General features: G+C 46.4%; 1 protein-coding gene across 1 annotated transcript in view; it reads right to left on the minus strand.

Moving 5' to 3' along the window:
• Positions 1-3,622: 3,622 nt before the first annotated feature.
• LOC106861776 (URB1 ribosome biogenesis factor) overlaps positions 3,623-18,849 on the minus strand; it is a 39,827-nt gene continuing 24,600 nt past the window's right edge. The window contains exons 24-39 of the mRNA XM_088170988.1: positions 18,666-18,843; positions 17,459-17,517; positions 17,121-17,314; positions 15,317-15,427; positions 15,164-15,227; positions 14,218-14,389; positions 13,602-13,704; positions 10,668-10,828; positions 10,178-10,289; positions 9,786-9,892; positions 9,118-9,261; positions 8,381-8,490; positions 7,569-7,745; positions 7,000-7,241; positions 5,415-5,996; positions 3,623-4,837 (exon numbers count right to left, since the gene is read on the minus strand). Coding sequence (XP_088027114.1) covers positions 4,626-4,837; positions 5,415-5,996; positions 7,000-7,241; positions 7,569-7,745; positions 8,381-8,490; positions 9,118-9,261; positions 9,786-9,892; positions 10,178-10,289; positions 10,668-10,828; positions 13,602-13,704; positions 14,218-14,389; positions 15,164-15,227; positions 15,317-15,427; positions 17,121-17,314; positions 17,459-17,517; positions 18,666-18,843 — 2,728 coding nt within the window. The 3' untranslated portion in view covers positions 3,623-4,625. The remainder of the gene's footprint in view (positions 4,838-5,414; positions 5,997-6,999; positions 7,242-7,568; positions 7,746-8,380; positions 8,491-9,117; positions 9,262-9,785; positions 9,893-10,177; positions 10,290-10,667; positions 10,829-13,601; positions 13,705-14,217; positions 14,390-15,163; positions 15,228-15,316; positions 15,428-17,120; positions 17,315-17,458; positions 17,518-18,665; positions 18,844-18,849) is intronic.

Here is an 18,849-nt window from a genome sequence, read left to right on the forward strand (position 1 = left end):
TTCCCCATTTCTCTCTGATTTTTTCCCCATTTCACCATGATGTTTTCCCCATTTCTCACTGATTTTTCCGTTGATTTTTCATGGATTTTTCCACCCATTTTTCGTGGATTTTTTCCCCATTTTTCCCCATTTCTCACTGATTTTTTCCCCCATTTATCACTCCTTTTTCCCCATTTTTCCCCATTTCTCACTGATTTTTTCCGCCATTTTTCATGGATGTTTCCCCCAATTTTCATGGATATTTCCTGATTTCCCCCCCCATTTCTCACTGATATTTGCCCCCATTTCTCTCTGAATTATTCCCCCCATTTTTCATGCATTTTCCCGCCCATTAATCACTGATTTTTTCCCCATTTCTCACCGACTTTTCCCCCCATTTCTCACTGATTTTTATCCCCCACTTCTGACTGATTTTTCCCAATTTTTCGTTGATCTTTTTCCCCATTCCTCACCGATTTTTCCCCCATTTCTCTCTGATTTTTCCATCATTTTTCATGGCTTTTCCCCCCCATTTCTCACTGATTTTACCCCATTTCTCACTGATTTTATTAATGTTTGTATTTCTATTTCTAATTATGTTTATATTTATTATTATTGTTTTGCATGTTTATGTTTATGTTTATGTTTATGTTTATGTTTATATCTATGCAGGTTAACGTTGGTGCATGTTTATGTCTATGTTTATATTTATGCATATTTATTTTTATGCCGGCGAACGCGGACAGGCGTTTTATATAGATGCCTATCCGCCGGGGTCCTAGAGAGGCCGCCATCTTGAGCGTGTCCGCACTCTCAAAATGGCGGCTCGGGCAGCACCCCGGCTGACCTTCCCAAAATGGCGGCAGAAAGGGCGGGAAAAATCAGGACCCCGGTGTGTAGGCATAAGATGCCTGATTACATCGCCGACGCCGATCTGCTCGCCGACAATTTTCCCGGATGTTTCAGAGCGTGCCGACAACGGCCGCACGGTCCGCGGTGCCGCGGGCGTGAGGGCGCCGGCGGGCGCGGGCAGGCGTTTTACGTAGACGCCTATCCGCCGGGGTCCTAGAGAGGCCGCCATCTTGAGCGTGTCGGGACTCTCAAAATGGCGCCTCGGGCGGCACCCCGCCTGACCTGCCAAAAATGGCGGCAGAAAGGGCGGGAAAAAATCAGGACCCCGGTGTGTAGGCATAAGATGCCTGATTACATCGCCGACGCCGATCCGCTCGCCGCCAATTTTCCCGGATGTTTCAGAGCGTGCCGACAACGGCCGCACGGTCCGCTGTGCCGCGGGCGTGAGGGCGCCGGCGGGCGCGGGCAGGCGTTTTACGTAGACGCCTATCCGCCGGGGTCCTAGAGAGGCCGCCATCTTGAGTGTGTCCGCACTCTCAAAATGGCGCCTCGGGCGGCACCCCGGCTGACCTGCCAAAAATGGCGGCAGAAAGGGCGGGAAAAAATCAGGACCCCGGTGTGTAGGCAGAAGATGCCTGATTACATCGCCGACGCCGATCCGCTCGCCGACAGTTTTCCCGGACGTGTCAGAGTGTGCCGACAACGGCCGCGCGGTCCGCCGTGCCGCGGGCGTGAGGGCGCCGGCAGGCGCGGGCAGGCGTTTTATGTAGACGCCTATCCGCCGGGGTCCTAGAGTGGCCGCCATCTTGAGCGCTGCCGCAGGGCTGGGTCCCGGCCCGCGGGCCCTTCCGCCATCCTGAGAGGGGCACGGTGCAGTACCCGCCCGTGTCCACACGGCGGCAGCACTGCCGCCCAACTCAGCCCGGCACTGCCGCCCTGTCAGGGACAGCCAGAGAAGGGAGAGAGTTCCAAGCACCAGAGTCCCCACCCGTCATAAAATCCTCTCAATGAACGCCCCAAAAAAACCCCGACCCAAACTAAAAATGCCCTGCCTCTGACCAAATGAAAAAAAAAACCCTTTTATATATAGAAATCATCTATTTTTTAATATTTAATTTATAGTCATAATCTAGACATATTTCATATATTCAATTTAATTGCTATTCTATTTATCATATATACAATATTACTTTATTATTCATTATATACATAGATTTATATTACTAATGGTATTTCTATTTTATGTATATCCATCTATATTTGTAGGTTCATAGTCTTTAATATTATTTCTTTAAAAGCTCTGCCTCTAACCAAATAGAAACAAAAAACTCGATTATTTTAAATTATATTTGAATATATTTTTTTATTTAGTTTTCATATTTATATCTGTAGATTTATATGTCTATATTGTGTATTCTATATTTATATACTATTTAACGTATTTTTTACTAGTATATTAATATACTATATACTATTTACATTCTATTATAACATACTATTTAATATAACATATTAAAATCGATAAATTATTTATATTACATACTACATACATGTATTTTATATTTATTTCTATATATTTATACTTACATATATATATGCATATATAGTTATAATAATTTTATGTCAGTATCTATTTTTGCATATTTGTATATTTTTGCCTATTTATTTATATTATTTATTAAAAACCCTCCACTAACCAAATAAAAAACAATAAAAAAATCCTTTTAAAGTCTAAATATTTATATATTTCTATTTTCATAACAAAATATAATGTAATGTAATATATTTATATATTGGTTTCTTATATTTGCTTCTATATTTTTATTCTTTATCTTTTCTATTTACAGTCTCTATAAAAAAACCCTACCTCTATCCAAACACAAACCAATAAAACATTCCTTTTAGACTATATTTAGCTGTTTTTTAAGGTTCTGTTTTTCATGCATTCTACACCCACCCCTCCCTCTCAATGTTCTGGCACCCACCATGACCCCCCCCCATGCCCGACTCACCTGCTCCTCCAGCGCAGCCCGGCTCCCTCTCCCAGGGACCTTGGGGTGCCCCAAACCACGTCGGAGCCCCCCTCAGCCTTTTTTCCTCACCCCAAAGAAGGCACAGAACGACTCCAACTGCCCTGGACAGCAGCAGGGCACTTGACTGCAACCCCTCCCATGGGTCCATCCCACAGAAAGTGACTCTGCTGACACCAGAAAAGGGAGGGCAACCCCCACAAGGGCTGAAGTTCCTCCCCAGCCCTGCAGACACAGGGGACAAGGGGCAGAAAGGAGGAGGGGCAGCAGAGAGGACAAGGGAAGAAAATCAACATCAAGGTGCACGATGAAATGGAACCCCCACCAAAAAAAAAAAGAAGAAAAATGAAAACGAAAAATAACCAAAAAACGAAAAGAAACCCCTGGCATGCTGGATGGGCAGCACAAGAAGGGGGGATTAAAAATGAACAGGGACAGTGAACGGGACACAAGGATCCTACGGGAAACAACGGCACAGGGAGCACCACAGAGGCACAGAGAAGGACGGAGAAAAGACAGAGAGTGCCAAACACACAGCAAGGACTGAGGGGTACCATGACAAAGAGGGAACCCAGGAGCCAGAGAGGAAGCGAGCACAGCCCGTGCGGGGCGGGCAAAGACGGGCAAGGAGCAGCACAGGCACGGAGACAGAGAGGCACGGCCAGCAGGACAGAGGCTCACCAGGAGAGGGGCACAGGAAGGGAGGAGCACCGGGCAGCGCTCCTTTAGGACAAGAATATTCACACACACAAGCAATTCCCTCATTTGCACCTCATTTTTATTTCACACCCCCCCCCCAATAAAAAATTCAGCTCATAGCACAGGCAGCTCTGGCTTTTCCCTGCACAGTATTTCTACCAAGGTCCTGGGCACAGCACGCGGTCGCGAGTCACCTGAATCAATCCTGATTTAACATTTCAAAGCTTCTCCTTCTGGCACTGCACCTTCTCAGACCCGGGCTGCCATGTTCCACTCCCCTCATGGCCAAATTCAAGAACAACTGTTGCCATTCTGCAGAGAATTCCCAATATGACTCACATGTTATCAGTGGGCAGAAAACTCTTTGGGCTTCAGTTCCACCTCTCACCTGTTCCACGTGGAGGGAGGACAGGCATTTGTCACACATCACAGCAGCAGTGATGGATCAAGGCTTTTTTTTTTTTTTTTTTTTTTTTTTTGATTGAATAAAAGGGTAAGAAAAAACAAACCAGGTCTCATACAAATGTCTTGAAACACCATTAAAGCTTTTTAAACCCAAGGAGACCATCGTGATTCCTGACTTCAGTCTTCTATTCATACTGGTTTTGGCATCATGAAATCAATCAGAGTCTTTAAAGAAATACTAAATCATCATGACTAAACCCCGGGCTCCTGGTCATTTGCACTTACAGCCCCTTGTAGGAAGCTCTCCAGCCTTTTTTTCCCATCCTACGTTGGACAGAGGATGGCTGTGAACCGCACGCCTCCGCACAAACAGTCCTGCCGGTTCCTCAAAAAGTTTAAAATGCCTGTGATAAAAATGATAGAAAGTAATACTGCCTCTCAGACTGTTCAAGAAATGGGAAGTTGGACTTTCAATGTCCCACTGAGAGATGCCAAATAAAAGCTTCCCCATGAGCTCGCACAGAGTAGTAACATTTCTTGGACGAAACTAAACTAAGATTTTTTTTTGACCAAACAAGATAGGTCTGTATGAGAACAGCTCAGGAGGCTTTCAGGGCTCGCAGTGATGCTGGCAGAGCACAGAACGTTAAAGATGAAGTCTTAACTCCCTGAATTAATGCCCTGTTGTAGCCAAATCTTTTTGCAAAGACACATAAGACTTGCTTCTCCTTGTTTCCGAGTTCCCAAGCCGTCCTGTAATTCATCACCTGCACTAGTGCAGACCAATCTGCCGTGGGCAAGGAACAGATCCGGCTCCTGAGCTCCAAGCCACGTGTCCCCGATGTAAACCGAAGTCAGGAATACAAAAACAGCTGCGGAAGAAAGACGAGAGAAAGATCAGAAGACACAGATATTCTTCTATTTCCACACAGAAATACCGAGCCAAGCTGTTTACCTCTGGGACTCTGTTTTAAAACAGCTCCCCAGCTCTGTTCCTAGATGGAAAACGTGGAGTGGCTTTGCCCATGCAAAGCCAATGAGCCTCCTCACAAGAAGGAACAAACCAGTTTCCTGCTAAATCAGACACTTGGAAATTTGACCTGTCACATGCTGTCATGGACCAGCAAGAGGGATCAGCATCCAGGCCCACATGGACTTGTTTTTTTCAGACTGTTTTCCCTCTTGCAAATACATTTCTTTTACACCTTTTGTTCCATTTTAGTCCTTGAAAGGGAAGCTTCTTAGGCCGAGCGTGAGTGTTGTAGCGTCAGAAAACCTCACAGTGTCACCACGCTCTGTGCTGCCCACCCCAGACAGCTTCTGCTTTGAGAAGCCGTGAGCCTGGGTGGGTAGGGGAAAACTGGTTTACTGGATTTAAAAAAGCCATGGCATTTCCTAGCTCCTCCCACCCCTGCCTCGTAACACGATAGTAAGAACAAGACAAGTCACCTCTCTTGTCCGCGTCGTCTTCCGTCGCTGCCGACAGGCACAGGGCTTTCACCAGCTCGTGGAAGGTGCCGGACAGGCCCTGCTCCTCCAGGAGCTGGAGCATGATGGAACTGAGCACAGCGAGCTCCCTGGAGAGCCCGGTTGAGGTGCTGCTGGCATGGCAGAGCCGGCTGTACAGCTTGAAGAGGTTGTTCCTCAGGGTCTCATCCCTGAGCATCTCCCGCGCAGCCGCCAGCTGTGGCAGGACGCTGTTCCGCAGCCACCTCAGCAGTGGGGACACATCCTGCTCCCTGAGGAGGCTCTGCCCGGCCAGGGACCTCACCAGCCACTTAGTGACCACGTGAGTGGCCACTGCCTCGCCCCCAGCTTCACCAGCTCTCAGGGTCTCCCCTCCCTGTGTGCAGGGCGGTGCTGGGAAAGCAGGGTCCCAGTGGGAAACGATGGAATGCAGATGTTCTCTGCATTTCTCCAGCTCAGACACTTCCATGTCTGCAGCAGTGTCATCCTCTCCCACCTCCTTTTTCCCAGCATGACGATCCACAGGAGAGGAGCCTTGAGGTTTGCTCTTGTCTTCAACGCTTCCTGTGAGAAGAAATCACCACCAAAACAAACATCAGATACTCCAAAGGATTCTCCTGGTACAAAACTGCGCAAGTAAGGTGCTCTCCCCTGCGTTCACTCTGTTGTTGCAATGCTGAGTACCAGCCTCCTTTAGCAGTCTGCGCTGTTCCAAGGGGCTCTCCGAGCTCCCAGGGACTCCAGGCTGCAATCTTAGCCCAAACTGGATCACCCAGCTCCTGAAGCCTGGAGCAACACAACCCACACATACACTAAGTCACAGGCATCATTCCAAAAACTCCCTTCACGTCCTCCTAAGGACTTGGAAAGGATGAGAGAAACTTTAGAAAAGCTAAAGCTTTTACAGCATCCCTTAAGTACAGGATACTTTCTTCACTGATACAAAGCAAACCTACAGAAGCTTTCATGTGCACCCAAAGCAGCTGGGTTTTCCTGCTGCAGGAAACCAGCGTTGTTTTAGAGACCTCCCACTCCCCAGTTCCTTGCACTTTTTGTTCACAGAGACAACAAGAGAAGTCGCACAACTCCCGATATATTTTTCCTTTCTTCAAAACTGATGACAAGAAGAAAAGCCAACTATTTAATTTTCTCTGACTTTATTTATTTACTGTTTTTTCACTTCCATGTCACTTTCAGATCCTCATCTACGCTAAGAATGATTCAAACCTTTGAGCTCAAAGGCCCCAGGCACTGCTTTTCCTTGTAAGATTCTATTCAGGAATACCTTTTTTCAAAGCCTGAAGCGAGATTTGCAACTAAGCTTCATTTTAAAATTCAACTTTCCCTTTTTAAACTGTGTTTCTCCAAAGCTTCCAAATTGTGTTCAGGTTAGAAATCACCACAAGGAAGATCTGAAAAATGCCTTTCCATTTCCTTGCCTCCTCCCTCCAGCTACACCAGTCTGACAGAAGGTGTTAGTACCATTTCCAGAGAAGTCTGCCTCACTTGCACTGGTCTGTAACAGCTGCAACAAAATATGCCTTCCTTGAAGTATTTTAGCACTTACTGAGCAATTCCTTGTTTTGGCACTTGTGGGCCAGGGCCTGCAGGTCCTCCTGCAGCCGCAGGTCTTTGCTGACAAGGCTCCACTTGTGCAGCAGCAGCAGCAGCTCCCTGGCAGAGAGGACACTGTCGTTGACCGTGAAACGCCTCATCTCCCTAAAAGCCTCAACGACAACAGCACGGTATTCCAGCACAGAGCTGAGGGTGCTCAGGAACTCTGCCAGCTTGGCCACATCTACATCAGTCCTGGCAAAAAAGAACACGAGTGCCGTGGATTTTCCTGTATGCGAATTAGTAAGTGCAGTTTTTAATTCTTACCGTCAGAATGGCTAGGAATTAGGGACCTAGGACTTGACAGCAACTGCGCAGCACATTTTTCTTTATTTCCCATGTATTCAAACACCTAAATCCTCCTGTCAATGAAATCTCATCCAAATTCACTACTCAACTGAAGGTAAAAAAAGCCATTAATCTACCAGACATAAAGAAATTCTCCCGGTCTTAATCAAGTTCCAACTGGACAGAGGATGAAATGCAAAGCGACTGAAACAAAAAGCAAAACAAAGGACATACCTAATATGTTTGATCAACGTGACCAAAACATACAGAAATTCATTTACAAGCTGAATAGGAAGAAGTTTCCTCTTCTCCTGGGATTGATTCTTGGCTTCTCTCTTGTCTCCTACATTTGTTAGCCACAGGGTACGGAGTAAGGAAATCATTTTATTTATCACCTTGTTTTCCAGAAACCTGAAAAAACAAACCAAAACAAATAAACCAAAACGAAAAAGCAAGCAAATAAACAAACAAACAAAAAAAAAAAAAAAGGAAAGAAAAGAAAAGAAAACCACATTTGGAAGGCGGATCCTCACCAGCAGCTGTTCCATCACCTAGGGGACTATCTTCTACTGCACTTGGGGTGCACTTGCCTGAACCTGTCAGGACAGTCTATGCAGAAGAGATTTTTGGCGTCTGTGTGTATATGTGAGGGAGACGCAAGGGGAAGAGGAGTGTTCTAGACAGCTCAAATCCATTACTGTACCATTTCCTGTGCAGCAGGTCCTGTGACAGGATGTCAACTGAGGGTGCTTGAAATTTAGAAGTCAAGACACCAATACAAGGTGCCATTTTCTTTCTCCATTTCTCAAGGAAGTGTTTCCCAAACCATGAGGCCCCCCACCATCATCCCTCCTACCACAACCCGAAAGCCCCTTGATTGTCTTTTCAAAACAACAAGGGACACCTCAGAGTTCAGCAAGTATCTGCCAGGACAGCCCTCAGTGCTCCTGTGTCCCCGTCTGCCACCCCTGTCTTCATACTCAGTCACAACTATTCTACTGTGGACAGTACAATTGTTCCCGTTTCTCCTGCACTTCTCTGCTCACCTTTTCTCTAAGCTGTGCAGGAGCCACGTGAGGAGGCTGTGATCCTGCATCAGCTCATAGGCAGCTCTGGTGACACGGGCAGCACTTTGTAGTATCTCCAGAATACGACTCTGAAACAGAAAATGTAACTTGCTCTTTTACAGTCAGGATCTAATGATCTAACTCAGAATTAGCAATTGGACTGCTATCTGGTCAATTTCCAGCTAAAATGAACACCACGTGTTCTCAGCAAGTCCAGGGAAGGAGAGACATGCTCTGGTCAAAGCTTCATGCCACAGGTGCTACTCTTACAAAAACTCTTCAGGTAGCAGGACAATTTTATCTTTCAGTCCAAGATTTTGATACCTGACATACTTGGGGTGGATGCTCCCAAACCCGAGAGCTCCTGGCACGTGAGTTTCCCTCCTGCTGAAGCACTGTTCAGGTAACAAATGTGCTGGCTGGGACCAGAGACCCCCAAAAGAGAAAAGGCCCTGACTGTAGGAGCAGAACCACGGTACCCACATGAGGCTACCTGATGGCAGGAACCTGTTCCAGTTTCAGGGGATAACGATGGGATTAGTTTAGAAACGAGCAATTATTTCTCCCTCCTCACATAGACAAAATCAACAAGGAACAGATTTTCTAGAGGGCAAAGGCAGAGTCAGCTACTCCTTTCTGCTTTGTACTTGAGATCTCAAAGCCATGCAAACTTCTATGGTTTGGGGTTTTTTGGTGCTTTCTTTTTAAACTCTTACCTGGGAGCCCCCATCACACAAAGGACTGTTGAAAAAGGAAAGAATGATTTGGAAAATCCTCTGGTAGTCATAAAGCTCATAGCAATGTTTGTCACGCAGTCCTTCCCCCAGAAATCTGAGGATCCACTCACGCTCTGTTTTGTACTGGAAGACACAAAGAAAAATACCACCATCAGACATTTCCAAACAAAACCTGTTCCTAAGAGCACAAAAACCTGGTTCCCTGCGAGTGTCAGCTCAGGGCTTCCCACAGCTTGCTCTGGACTTCTCCATTTCCATTCCTATCAAATTTAATCACTAACATCCATCAGGAACAGTCAGCCTGCAGCCCAAACATGCAGTGCAAATGGAATTTTAGAAGTTGCTCCTCCTAAAATACCTCAGTTGAACTCAGTGATACTGATCTGCACTCAAAGATGAATGTAGCCTAGCTGGGGCAGAATATTCTGATTAGTGTGCTATCAGAGCATACACAGCACAACTTATTGTGCTTTGGTATTAAGAAAACCGTAAAAGCCCCAGAGAAATCACGTTGAATTCCAAGATGAAACAAAATAAAGATGCTTCTAATTGATCACCTATGGGAGAATGAGATTTCATTGTCTTCTTACAGCTTTTTTTCTATACATCTCTGAAGAATTACTGGATACCTAAAATGGGACTCCTACCTCAAAATCAAAACTGTAGAAAAGCTGGAAAAAATCTGGTACTTTCCTCAGGTCCAAATACTGGTGCGACAGAAGGAATCTGTTGACCTTTATGTACATGTGCTCCTCTGTGAAGAGAAAAAGCTGGCACTGTGGAGGAAGACAACGTTCCCAATCCACAACCACGGACAACAAGAAATGGAGGCTGCGCTGTGCAGAACTGCAAGGTGGGAGAACAGCCCAGGAACTGCAGAAGGCCTTTGCTCTGAGGCTCATTACACTGCTGGCCATCCCGCCCCTTTTCTTCCCCAGAATGAAAAGCTCAGTCAGGAGTGCACGAGCACAGAGCAGGCGAGGAGATGAACATTCCCCAAGGCCCCGTGTTCAGTGACACATGCAGGAAGTTCCAGTACCTGGCTTCAGCATCTGCTGTGCCACACGAGCGATGTAGAGGGTCAGGGAGAAGGTGAACCTGAGGTTTGGCTGCCTGATTCCATTCTGCACAGCATCCAAGAGGTACAGCAACTGCAAGAGACCAGGGAGAGAAGCCTGAGCCACGGCCCAAATGAACACCACAACAGGAGCGTGAACACATAAATCGGCTCCCGAGACATTCCATAGGCCACATAGGTCAAATATCACTTCCACCAGCATTTCCATTCCTACAAACAAAATTCCCAAGAATTTCTACAACACATTTCCCACTTTCTCTGTCCACAGACTACAACAGGAGGAAACAGAAAGCAGCAGAGGAGAAACAAGGAGACACAGCGATGATAAAAAGCTTCTTTTAGCTGCCCCACCACACACATGTAGGTGGATGAGCAAGGCAACATCTCTCCCACACGTGTCCATGACCTATAAGGTCTCACCTGCCCATGTGGCAATGGAGCTGAGCCTTACCTGGCTCTTCTCTCGGAAGCGAGCCCCTTCCAGATGGGAGCGGAAGGAAGCCAGGACAAAATACGCAGCCGCTCTCACGTTGGGGTCATAGCTGCTCAGGGCAGCCACTGTGAGACCCAGGCCATTGACTTCCACAAACTTGTGACATGCCACCACACACTCTGTGAGGGGACAGGAGACAACAAACACAAAGTGCCCGGCTGTGTTAGCACTGACGTGTCCCGGTGCATGGAACAGCACTGTAATCCTCAGCATTCCTGGCTCTACCCCCACACACTATGACCTCAGTGCACGAAGGCTCCTCCAGCTGACAAAGAACTTCAGCAATTCACTCTGAGCAGGAATTCTTCACCTGAGCTGAAATTCACGGGGTCGTTTTTATTTATTTATGTTGGATTGACGTGAGAGAGATGATCCTGCTCACTAGGCCACACAAAGCTAGGGGTAAATTCTGTAAAGACATCTTGTATCCCACTATTTCAAGGAAGTAGAGTACAAAGAAAAACGAGAGGGAAAATTCATCTCTCCAGAGCATTTCTGGGTGCCTGAAAGACCAACACTAAAAAGCTTGTGTAACAGAAAGGGGCCCGTAAATAACCCATAAACCACAGCAGCTGTCCCTGTGCAGGCACAAGTGACTCTGGTGTTAAGGCCTGCTCTGAGCCAAGTACTCAGCTGTGTCCCTGAGCCCTTCTGGGTAAAACAAAATCCATCAATGACCAGAAATCAGCCCAACAGAAAACAGGAAACACATCCTTCAACGTAGCATTTATCTTCCACAGCATTTTGCCATCAGGATTTGGAGTTTCTCCTTTAAGGGTTTATGCTCTGTGTGTTTTCAAGGGTTGCTGCCACTTCTACCCACTGATGGCTAGAAATGGCTTGGTGTGAATCCTTCACCTTACCTCCAGGAATGGAGCACAACAGCACATCACTGCTATTTAACAGCTACAAATGTACCGTGAGTTTAGCGATAATATTCCTGTATTTTATCATTCGCACTGAAGGTCTAGAGGAAGTTTCAAGAAACAAATATTCCTGTTTAAGAAGGGGCTGCAATCTTACTGCCAAGTACCTACATTTGGTCCAAAGACTTCCTCCCCCAGCACTGCTCAGACTAGTGTGTGTGTGTGTATGTACGTACACGTGTGTATATACGTAATATTATGTAAAAAAAAAAATCTGAGATTACTTCTGTCCCTGTACCAGCTATTTCCCTCATCTGTTTCTCAACTAGTCGAACTAGTAAAACTCAGTTTCATGCCTGGCAGTTTCTTATTGCCAGCTCTGCTGGTTATGGGCCAGGTGAAGCAGGGTCTCCACTTCCCCACCAGCCAGTGCCATTTGTCCCAGAACCACCGCTCAGCTCTCCTTCAGGCAGCAGCTCTGGGGAACTGCTGATGTGCACTAACCATTCACACTGTGGGGCAGTGCCACGGAACGAAATCCAAGGCTCTCGCTTCAGACCACAAGAAGATTTGGAAAACTTTGCTTCACTGAAAACATGCAGTGGTAATATTTTCCATCCTGCTGACCCTGGAGAGCGTGTTCAACAGTGAACATAAAATAACAGGCTCTTATTAGAAAAGCATCCCAATTTAATTCTACATCTGTCATAGGGCTTGTTTAAAGGACCTTGAGATTCAGGATGGAAAAGCTTTCCACAAGATGCTTATCAGAGCTAACGATAGATAGAACTTGCTATCTGCCCAACCCCAGACTTACTTTTTCCTCAGTGAGCACTAAACACTGTGCAAGAAGTCCATGTTTATGTATTCTGAGGGCACTGTGCAGCCAGGACAAAGAGCAAGTAAATAAAGAACCGGGAATTCCAAGAGCAGCTGACATGGTTTACAAGCACCATGGGACTGGACCCTTTAAAAATGCCCCTCTTAGGACACAGATTCTCAGTCTGTGTGGAGAAACTAGGAGGGCTATTTTCTCCTCTCCAGGTTCAGATTCAGGACAGCCTGTCTTTACAGCTCCACAAGAACATGATGTACAGCAATTCCCTCAACCCTGATGCTTCCCACATCAGCAGCCACCGCCCGGCCGCAGGGCTGCTGGGGCTGCCACAGACTCCAAATCCCTCCCTCCTCGGGGTGGGTGCTGCTGGCAGTGTCCCTTTTCCAGCTATCAGCACTAGGTTCCAAAGACACCAGCTGTCCGTGCTTTTCAACTCTGTGCACCTCAAAGGCCCACCGGATTGTCTAAGAACCCTCCAACTGCAAAATGCCAAATAGTTCTGGTACTTCTTTTCCTCAGAGGACTTAAAGACTCCTCTTTTCCTGCTGCCAGGACTACACAGAGCAGTTCAAACCACAGCTAGGGACAGGCTAAGCACACAGGTGCTATGCTTGCAGGGGTCTGGGTGAGCAAAGGACTGTGAGTGTGATTTCACCGACAAACAGTAACAGCCTGCCACTTGCTTCTGACAATACTGCTGTGGAAAGCAAAATCCAGCTGTTACTACACCATGCTCAACCATAACCAACACAAGGAGAGAGCTGCTTAGGAAATGCCTTAGGCTTCTTGTCTCTCTTTGACCTCTGAGGGCTCTCTCCACAGACAGTGTGCCTGTGGGGCACAGTAGGGATGTGCCAAGTGCGTGTGCAAAGCCAAGTCATGTCAGACAAGAAACCTGCTGACAGTTCCGAGCACCAGCCTATTTGTGAAACATAATGGCCTTACACCTGTCTGTCTGGTGGAAAATGAGTTGGCTGAAGTTGCCCTGCTCTACAACCACAGCCTGTGACAAGCCAGATCTCCAGCCAGTTCAGTCACAGCCCTGACAGGAGTTTGTTTCTTCCCTCTAAAGTCAGGCGCAAATTCCTTGCAGTATTAGCTCTTGGATCAGGGATAATAGAGCTCCAGGTGAAGCTCCTGCAGCAGAGCAACCTGACACGAAATACCAAAGAAAAACACACACTTTACCTGGTCTGGTCAGTTCACTGAAGAGCTGAAGTAGAAAACAAGGATCATAGAAGTCATCAAGGCTCTTGACTGTTTCATCTTTATATAGCGACTCTTGTACCTCCTGAAACCAAATCCAAACCAGTGTTTATAAGGAATAGCACCAATTTCTAGGCTGGTTTCAAACTTCCAGAACCACCTCATCCCACTATAACCCACTGATACCACAGCTTGTAAAATAGGATGCAAGACAGGGTGAGACATGGTTGTGTTTAAATCCAGCTTTCACTATGAGACTACATCCACAACTATTTCCCCTGAGCAGCACCAACAGCTACAGAAGCATGTCAGCAAACTGTAAGAAAGGCTGGAGAGCCCATTGCCAGTGGATCCTTGGGCTGTCCAATCCTGGTCTCACATACGTGACAACCTTGGCAATGCACAGTCACCCCTGCTGACAAGCCCATATCTTCCAATTAATTTTGAAAGAACTGATTCCAGTCCTCCTATGAACCGAAATTACTCTCCTGATGGAAACAAACTGCAGCGTATTACATGGATGTAAGAAATGAATGCCTCGAGGCTCTTGGTGTATATCCAAAGAAAGGTAACCACACGCAGGCTGAAGGAAAAGCACCTGTGATGGCAGCAGGCGGCGATGCTGAGGGAACGACAGAATCGTCCTCATCATCTTCTCTCGATCCAGCAGACACAGAATCTCCTCCATGCTTGGCTGCTGCCACAGGGACTTGCCCAGACTCTTGCAAGTCTTGTGATGCTCGACAGCAGCTGGACCCCACAGCAGGATCCTTAGACATTATTAAAGGTAACTGTATTAGGCAACAGAGCCGAAAGCAATTACAAAGGAGATCAATTAGCACTGTAATTTTGTCTTCATTTGTAGTTATTACCCTGTGGGACTTGAAACTAGAACTCGTTTCCCTGGCAACACCTTTTCCATCCACCCCAAAGCTTTTCAAATTTAGACTGAGGCTGTCTCATTCACCCTGCCCTCCCGTGTCCATCCAAGTCAGATCATATCCATTTAGAGGCACCTAAGGTTTTAAGCTTTAATTGCAGGTAAAAATGACAGCAGCTGCATGAAGGGACAGGGATCCAGACCTGCCTCAGCCAGTGCTCTTGCACTGCTGGTGGTATTTCTGCTGCTACCTCCAGGACAGAAAAGCACATCTGAGGAAGGGCAGACCAAACCACAACTGATGGCAACAGACTTGCCTGACCACTGCTTGGGCACAGGAAAGGGAAAAGTCAACTAGTGACTTACGTTTTAGCCTCCCATCTGTGAGGAGACCCCTACAGTGAGTCCCAATTATGGCGAGTGAGTGACTCCAGAAATGAGACATTCCCTCATCTAACCCACACACATACAGGAGTCTGGGCAACATAAGAGAATTACATTAAGAACAGGAAATAAGCAGTAAAAACGTCTCCAAAAGCAACATTCACCTTTAGATTTGACCTCATTCGCTGTCTCCTTCATTTAAAAATGAGACCCTGGAAAAATACCAGTTGTGAGACTACCTGTGTGTAGTTTGCCCGGCAAAGTAAGGTGTTCAGCTCACCTGGAGTTTATGAGACTTTGATTATTCTTCTCGTACAACTGAAGCAACAGCAGTATCTTCTGATCTAAAACCCAAGAGCGAAGCCAAAGTTAGTGAGCTGTGGAGACAAGAACGAGATGCAGAAGGACTTGCCTTTGCCAGGCTGACACTCACCCACGGTGCTCAGCGTGGCCCCGTAGGCTCCCAGCAGCACTGGCAGGTGACTGCTCCCACAGAGAGAGGGGCTGAGCTGCACAGCTGTCAGCAGGATGTCCACCAGCGCCTCTGCAACAAGCACAGCTTGAGAGTCCTGCAGCTCTCAGTCCCACAGAGCACAAATAAACACCCCCAGACCCACACCACATGGATGCACACACAGAACTGGACATTTTACATCAGCATCTATCTCCAGAGATACCACAGCCCATTTCCCCAGTACACTTAAGGGTGATTATGACGCATTTAATTCAAGGGAGCATTTTAAAGCAGTATTCCCAATCTGAACACACAAGTCACTCGGCCAGGTGAGGTTCCCAGTGTGGAACACGCTGCTCTGCAGAAGCTTTCCATGCATACACACCTGCTCTCTGGTTAAAACTGAGTGCCGTCCCCTATCTTGCCACAGCTCCACACCCTCCTCCCCAGGAGGGCAGCTGGAATGAGCTCAGGAGTTGCACAGAGAAAGGCACACACATCCCAGCAACCTCCCCGAGCACTCGAGAATTCACGGTTTCTCACTGCACACTCCAGCTGCAGCAAATATGAAAAGGCTTCTGCACTGTGCAATGCAGCAGGGCTCAGCACTGCAGCTAGCTCGTGAGCCACAGGAACTCTATCCTGTGGGGTACAAAAATTATCCACCTTTGCTCAGTAACTAACTGAGAAACAGAAAATATAAGTGATTGGGTTCCTCCAAAGCAAACAGGCTGTCCGTAGCACACTCAAGACTCGACTGCAGATCTCTCTACTCCCAGCATCTGAGAAGGCCTGGGCTTTGACCCTAGTTATGTGCAGGAATATAAAATCCATGTCAAAACTGAAGAGCTCCTAAAGTACCAGCCTAAGTGAATGCACTCACGACACTGAGCTCCTCGAATACTGCAGCTGGCCTCAAAGAATACATCCTGCTGATCTACAGGAATACACTCTAAAGGTAAGACACATACATACAGTAAGCAGCAAAATCTATTCCTTATTTTTCATTTCACTAAACTGGTGACTTCACGAGAGCTTTTTCTCTTTTCAGGTGTTTTAAAACTTGAAAGCTTGTTCACATGCTGTTCATCAATAAACACAAAATTTGTTATCAACATGCTGTCCTGAGAATTTCCCCCCCTTTTCTTGCACAGCTCTTTCAACCACTACACGTCAAATTCCTGTACAGTGGAGAAAAGATGAGGTCTATGTATATTAGATGTGGTTCAAGGTCAGGCAGGATTGCAGTTGCCAGTGAAGAAGGAACAAAAGCCAATCCCATAAATGAACTAGCATCCCGTTTATATTCCTCTGGAAAGATATTCCTCATAAAAGGTTGCAATATGAAATACACATAATTTCAATTGCCATTTGTGATAAAACTTGCAGAATCAACTTTAAATGTCCTGTATCAACCTATTTTAAAACATGTTTAAACATCACAGGACCTATGTGCACTTCAGTGATCTTACACGAAGTGCCTCAGAGAAACCAAAAGAATCAATCCAAGACTTCAACTGGGCTAAAAATATCAGGAAAACAAACCAACAGAAACCCAAACCAAAATAAAAACCCAAACTAGTCTTTCCAGTAGTTTTAAAAACAGCATGAAATGAATGTAACATTTGGATCCAAGCAGAGGTAAAATTTAAATGCCAATACTCTGGAACCGTTAATCATCCCACAAGTATTTACATGGGTGGGTGTGTTACTGCATGGAGAGAATACAATGCAAGGGAAGATTGCCTGTGTTTAGTACGGGAAGGAGACAATTAAAAAATACCTCTTGTCCCGATGTTCGTGCCGTCTTCTTCTATTGACCTCAGGATGGTGGACAAAAACAGAGAGTGCTGTGTGACCATCATGTGAAGTTTGGAGAGCTTCACTAAGCTCTGACTAAGTGAGGATTCTTTCTTGTATAATAACTGGATGGCAACGTTCAGGACCTTCAGAAATCTTTCATCTCTGTAACGGTACCTTAGGGAGAATGATCACAGGGAAGTCAGATCCCAACCAGACCCTAGGAAACCTGCTTGAAATTAAAAGCTGCTTAAGAAATGAGAACTTGGCCAAGAAAATGAACTTAGTAAAAGCAAACCAAATTAAAATGAAAACACTTACTTGAGTCCTGTCTTCACAAGGCTGCACCAGTCATCTGGGTCCACTTCTTCAACCACACGCTGTGCAAAGCAAGTAAAAGCAAAAAAGTAAAAAGTAAAAGTTGGTTTACATTTGGGACACGCAGCTTCTGTAGAGATTTTTGTTCAAGGGACACACTAAGAACACGCAAGCCAAACACTCACGTGGGATGATCGGAGAGTAACGGGGAAGAAAGCTCTTGGATACAACAATCCTAACACCTGCTTCAAAAGAAACTGCAAGTGTTTTGTTGCTCTGGGAGCAGGGGAATACATGGGCTGTAGGTTCCAGAAACCCAGCGACTCAATGCTCTTCAAACTCCCAAGGCGGGAAAGGAATCGCAACTTGACAAGTCAAAGCAAGAGACTGAGTACCAGGTTTTTGTGTGGTTTAGCTGACCAAGCCTTGCAAGTGGCAAACAGGGTGGCTGGGGTAGGTGCTCCTTACAACTAAGGTGGTAGGTGCTCCTCCTCTGAGGAGCTAGGAACCACAACAAACCAGCCACTCTGGAGAAGACTGACAGCCGCCCATACCAACAGTCCTGGGAATGCAGGTGCTAGCCTCACCAGGCTGGAAACACCCTCAGGATGGGACGGACACTGTGAGGTGGCCCCAGGGCCTGCAGAGTCAGCCGGGTCCTACAAGGGATTCTCAGCAAAAGCCAGTGAGAAGGCAAAGGCATCAGTGCTCAGAGACCTTCAGTACTATGTGTCACAGCGATTTGTGTTGATTGAACTCAAACCAAGGGCACAGTACAGAAGGGGCAATCAAGTAGTGTTCTTCAAGATCCAAGTCTGGATTTCTATTTATGATCAACCAGATTTTTGCCCCAGACTTCAGATGGCATGGTAGGTGGGCCTTGGCAGAACTATCTCTATCACCTTTTTTTAATTAAAAAAACCAAAACAATAAAATCCACTGGTAACCCTTGACTTCTTACTCCTAAATACCTCAAACTCCTGTCTTCAAGGGGGATTCTTACCAGAAAGCGATCATCAAGAACAGAAAACTGCTTCATATAAAAGGATTCTCAGGACTAAGTTAACCTTGCAAAAGCTATTAAAAGCCCATGGAAACCAGATTCCCTAAAACAGGAAATCAAGCCAAATCTACATTTGCAAAGTCTGCAACTGCCCAGTCACGCATAGGTATACAGCCCCACTGTGTCAAAGGAGATAAGAAGGCTCACCAATAATTCCTCCAGCCTCAGCAGCATGGACCTCTCCACTTCTTGCTTGCTTTCATCTCTACTGCTGCTGTACATGGCCACTAACCCCTTCATGCAGGCTGACAAGAGACGTCTCCTCCAGGAATGCAGCTCCTCCGAGTTTTTAAGCACTCTGGATATGGCATCTGCCACGGCCCAACTGCAG

The sequence above is a fragment of the Sturnus vulgaris genome, chromosome 1, assembly GCF_052056855.1.
Source record: "Sturnus vulgaris isolate bStuVul1 chromosome 1, bStuVul1.hap1, whole genome shotgun sequence".
NCBI lineage: Eukaryota > Metazoa > Chordata > Aves > Passeriformes > Sturnidae > Sturnus > Sturnus vulgaris.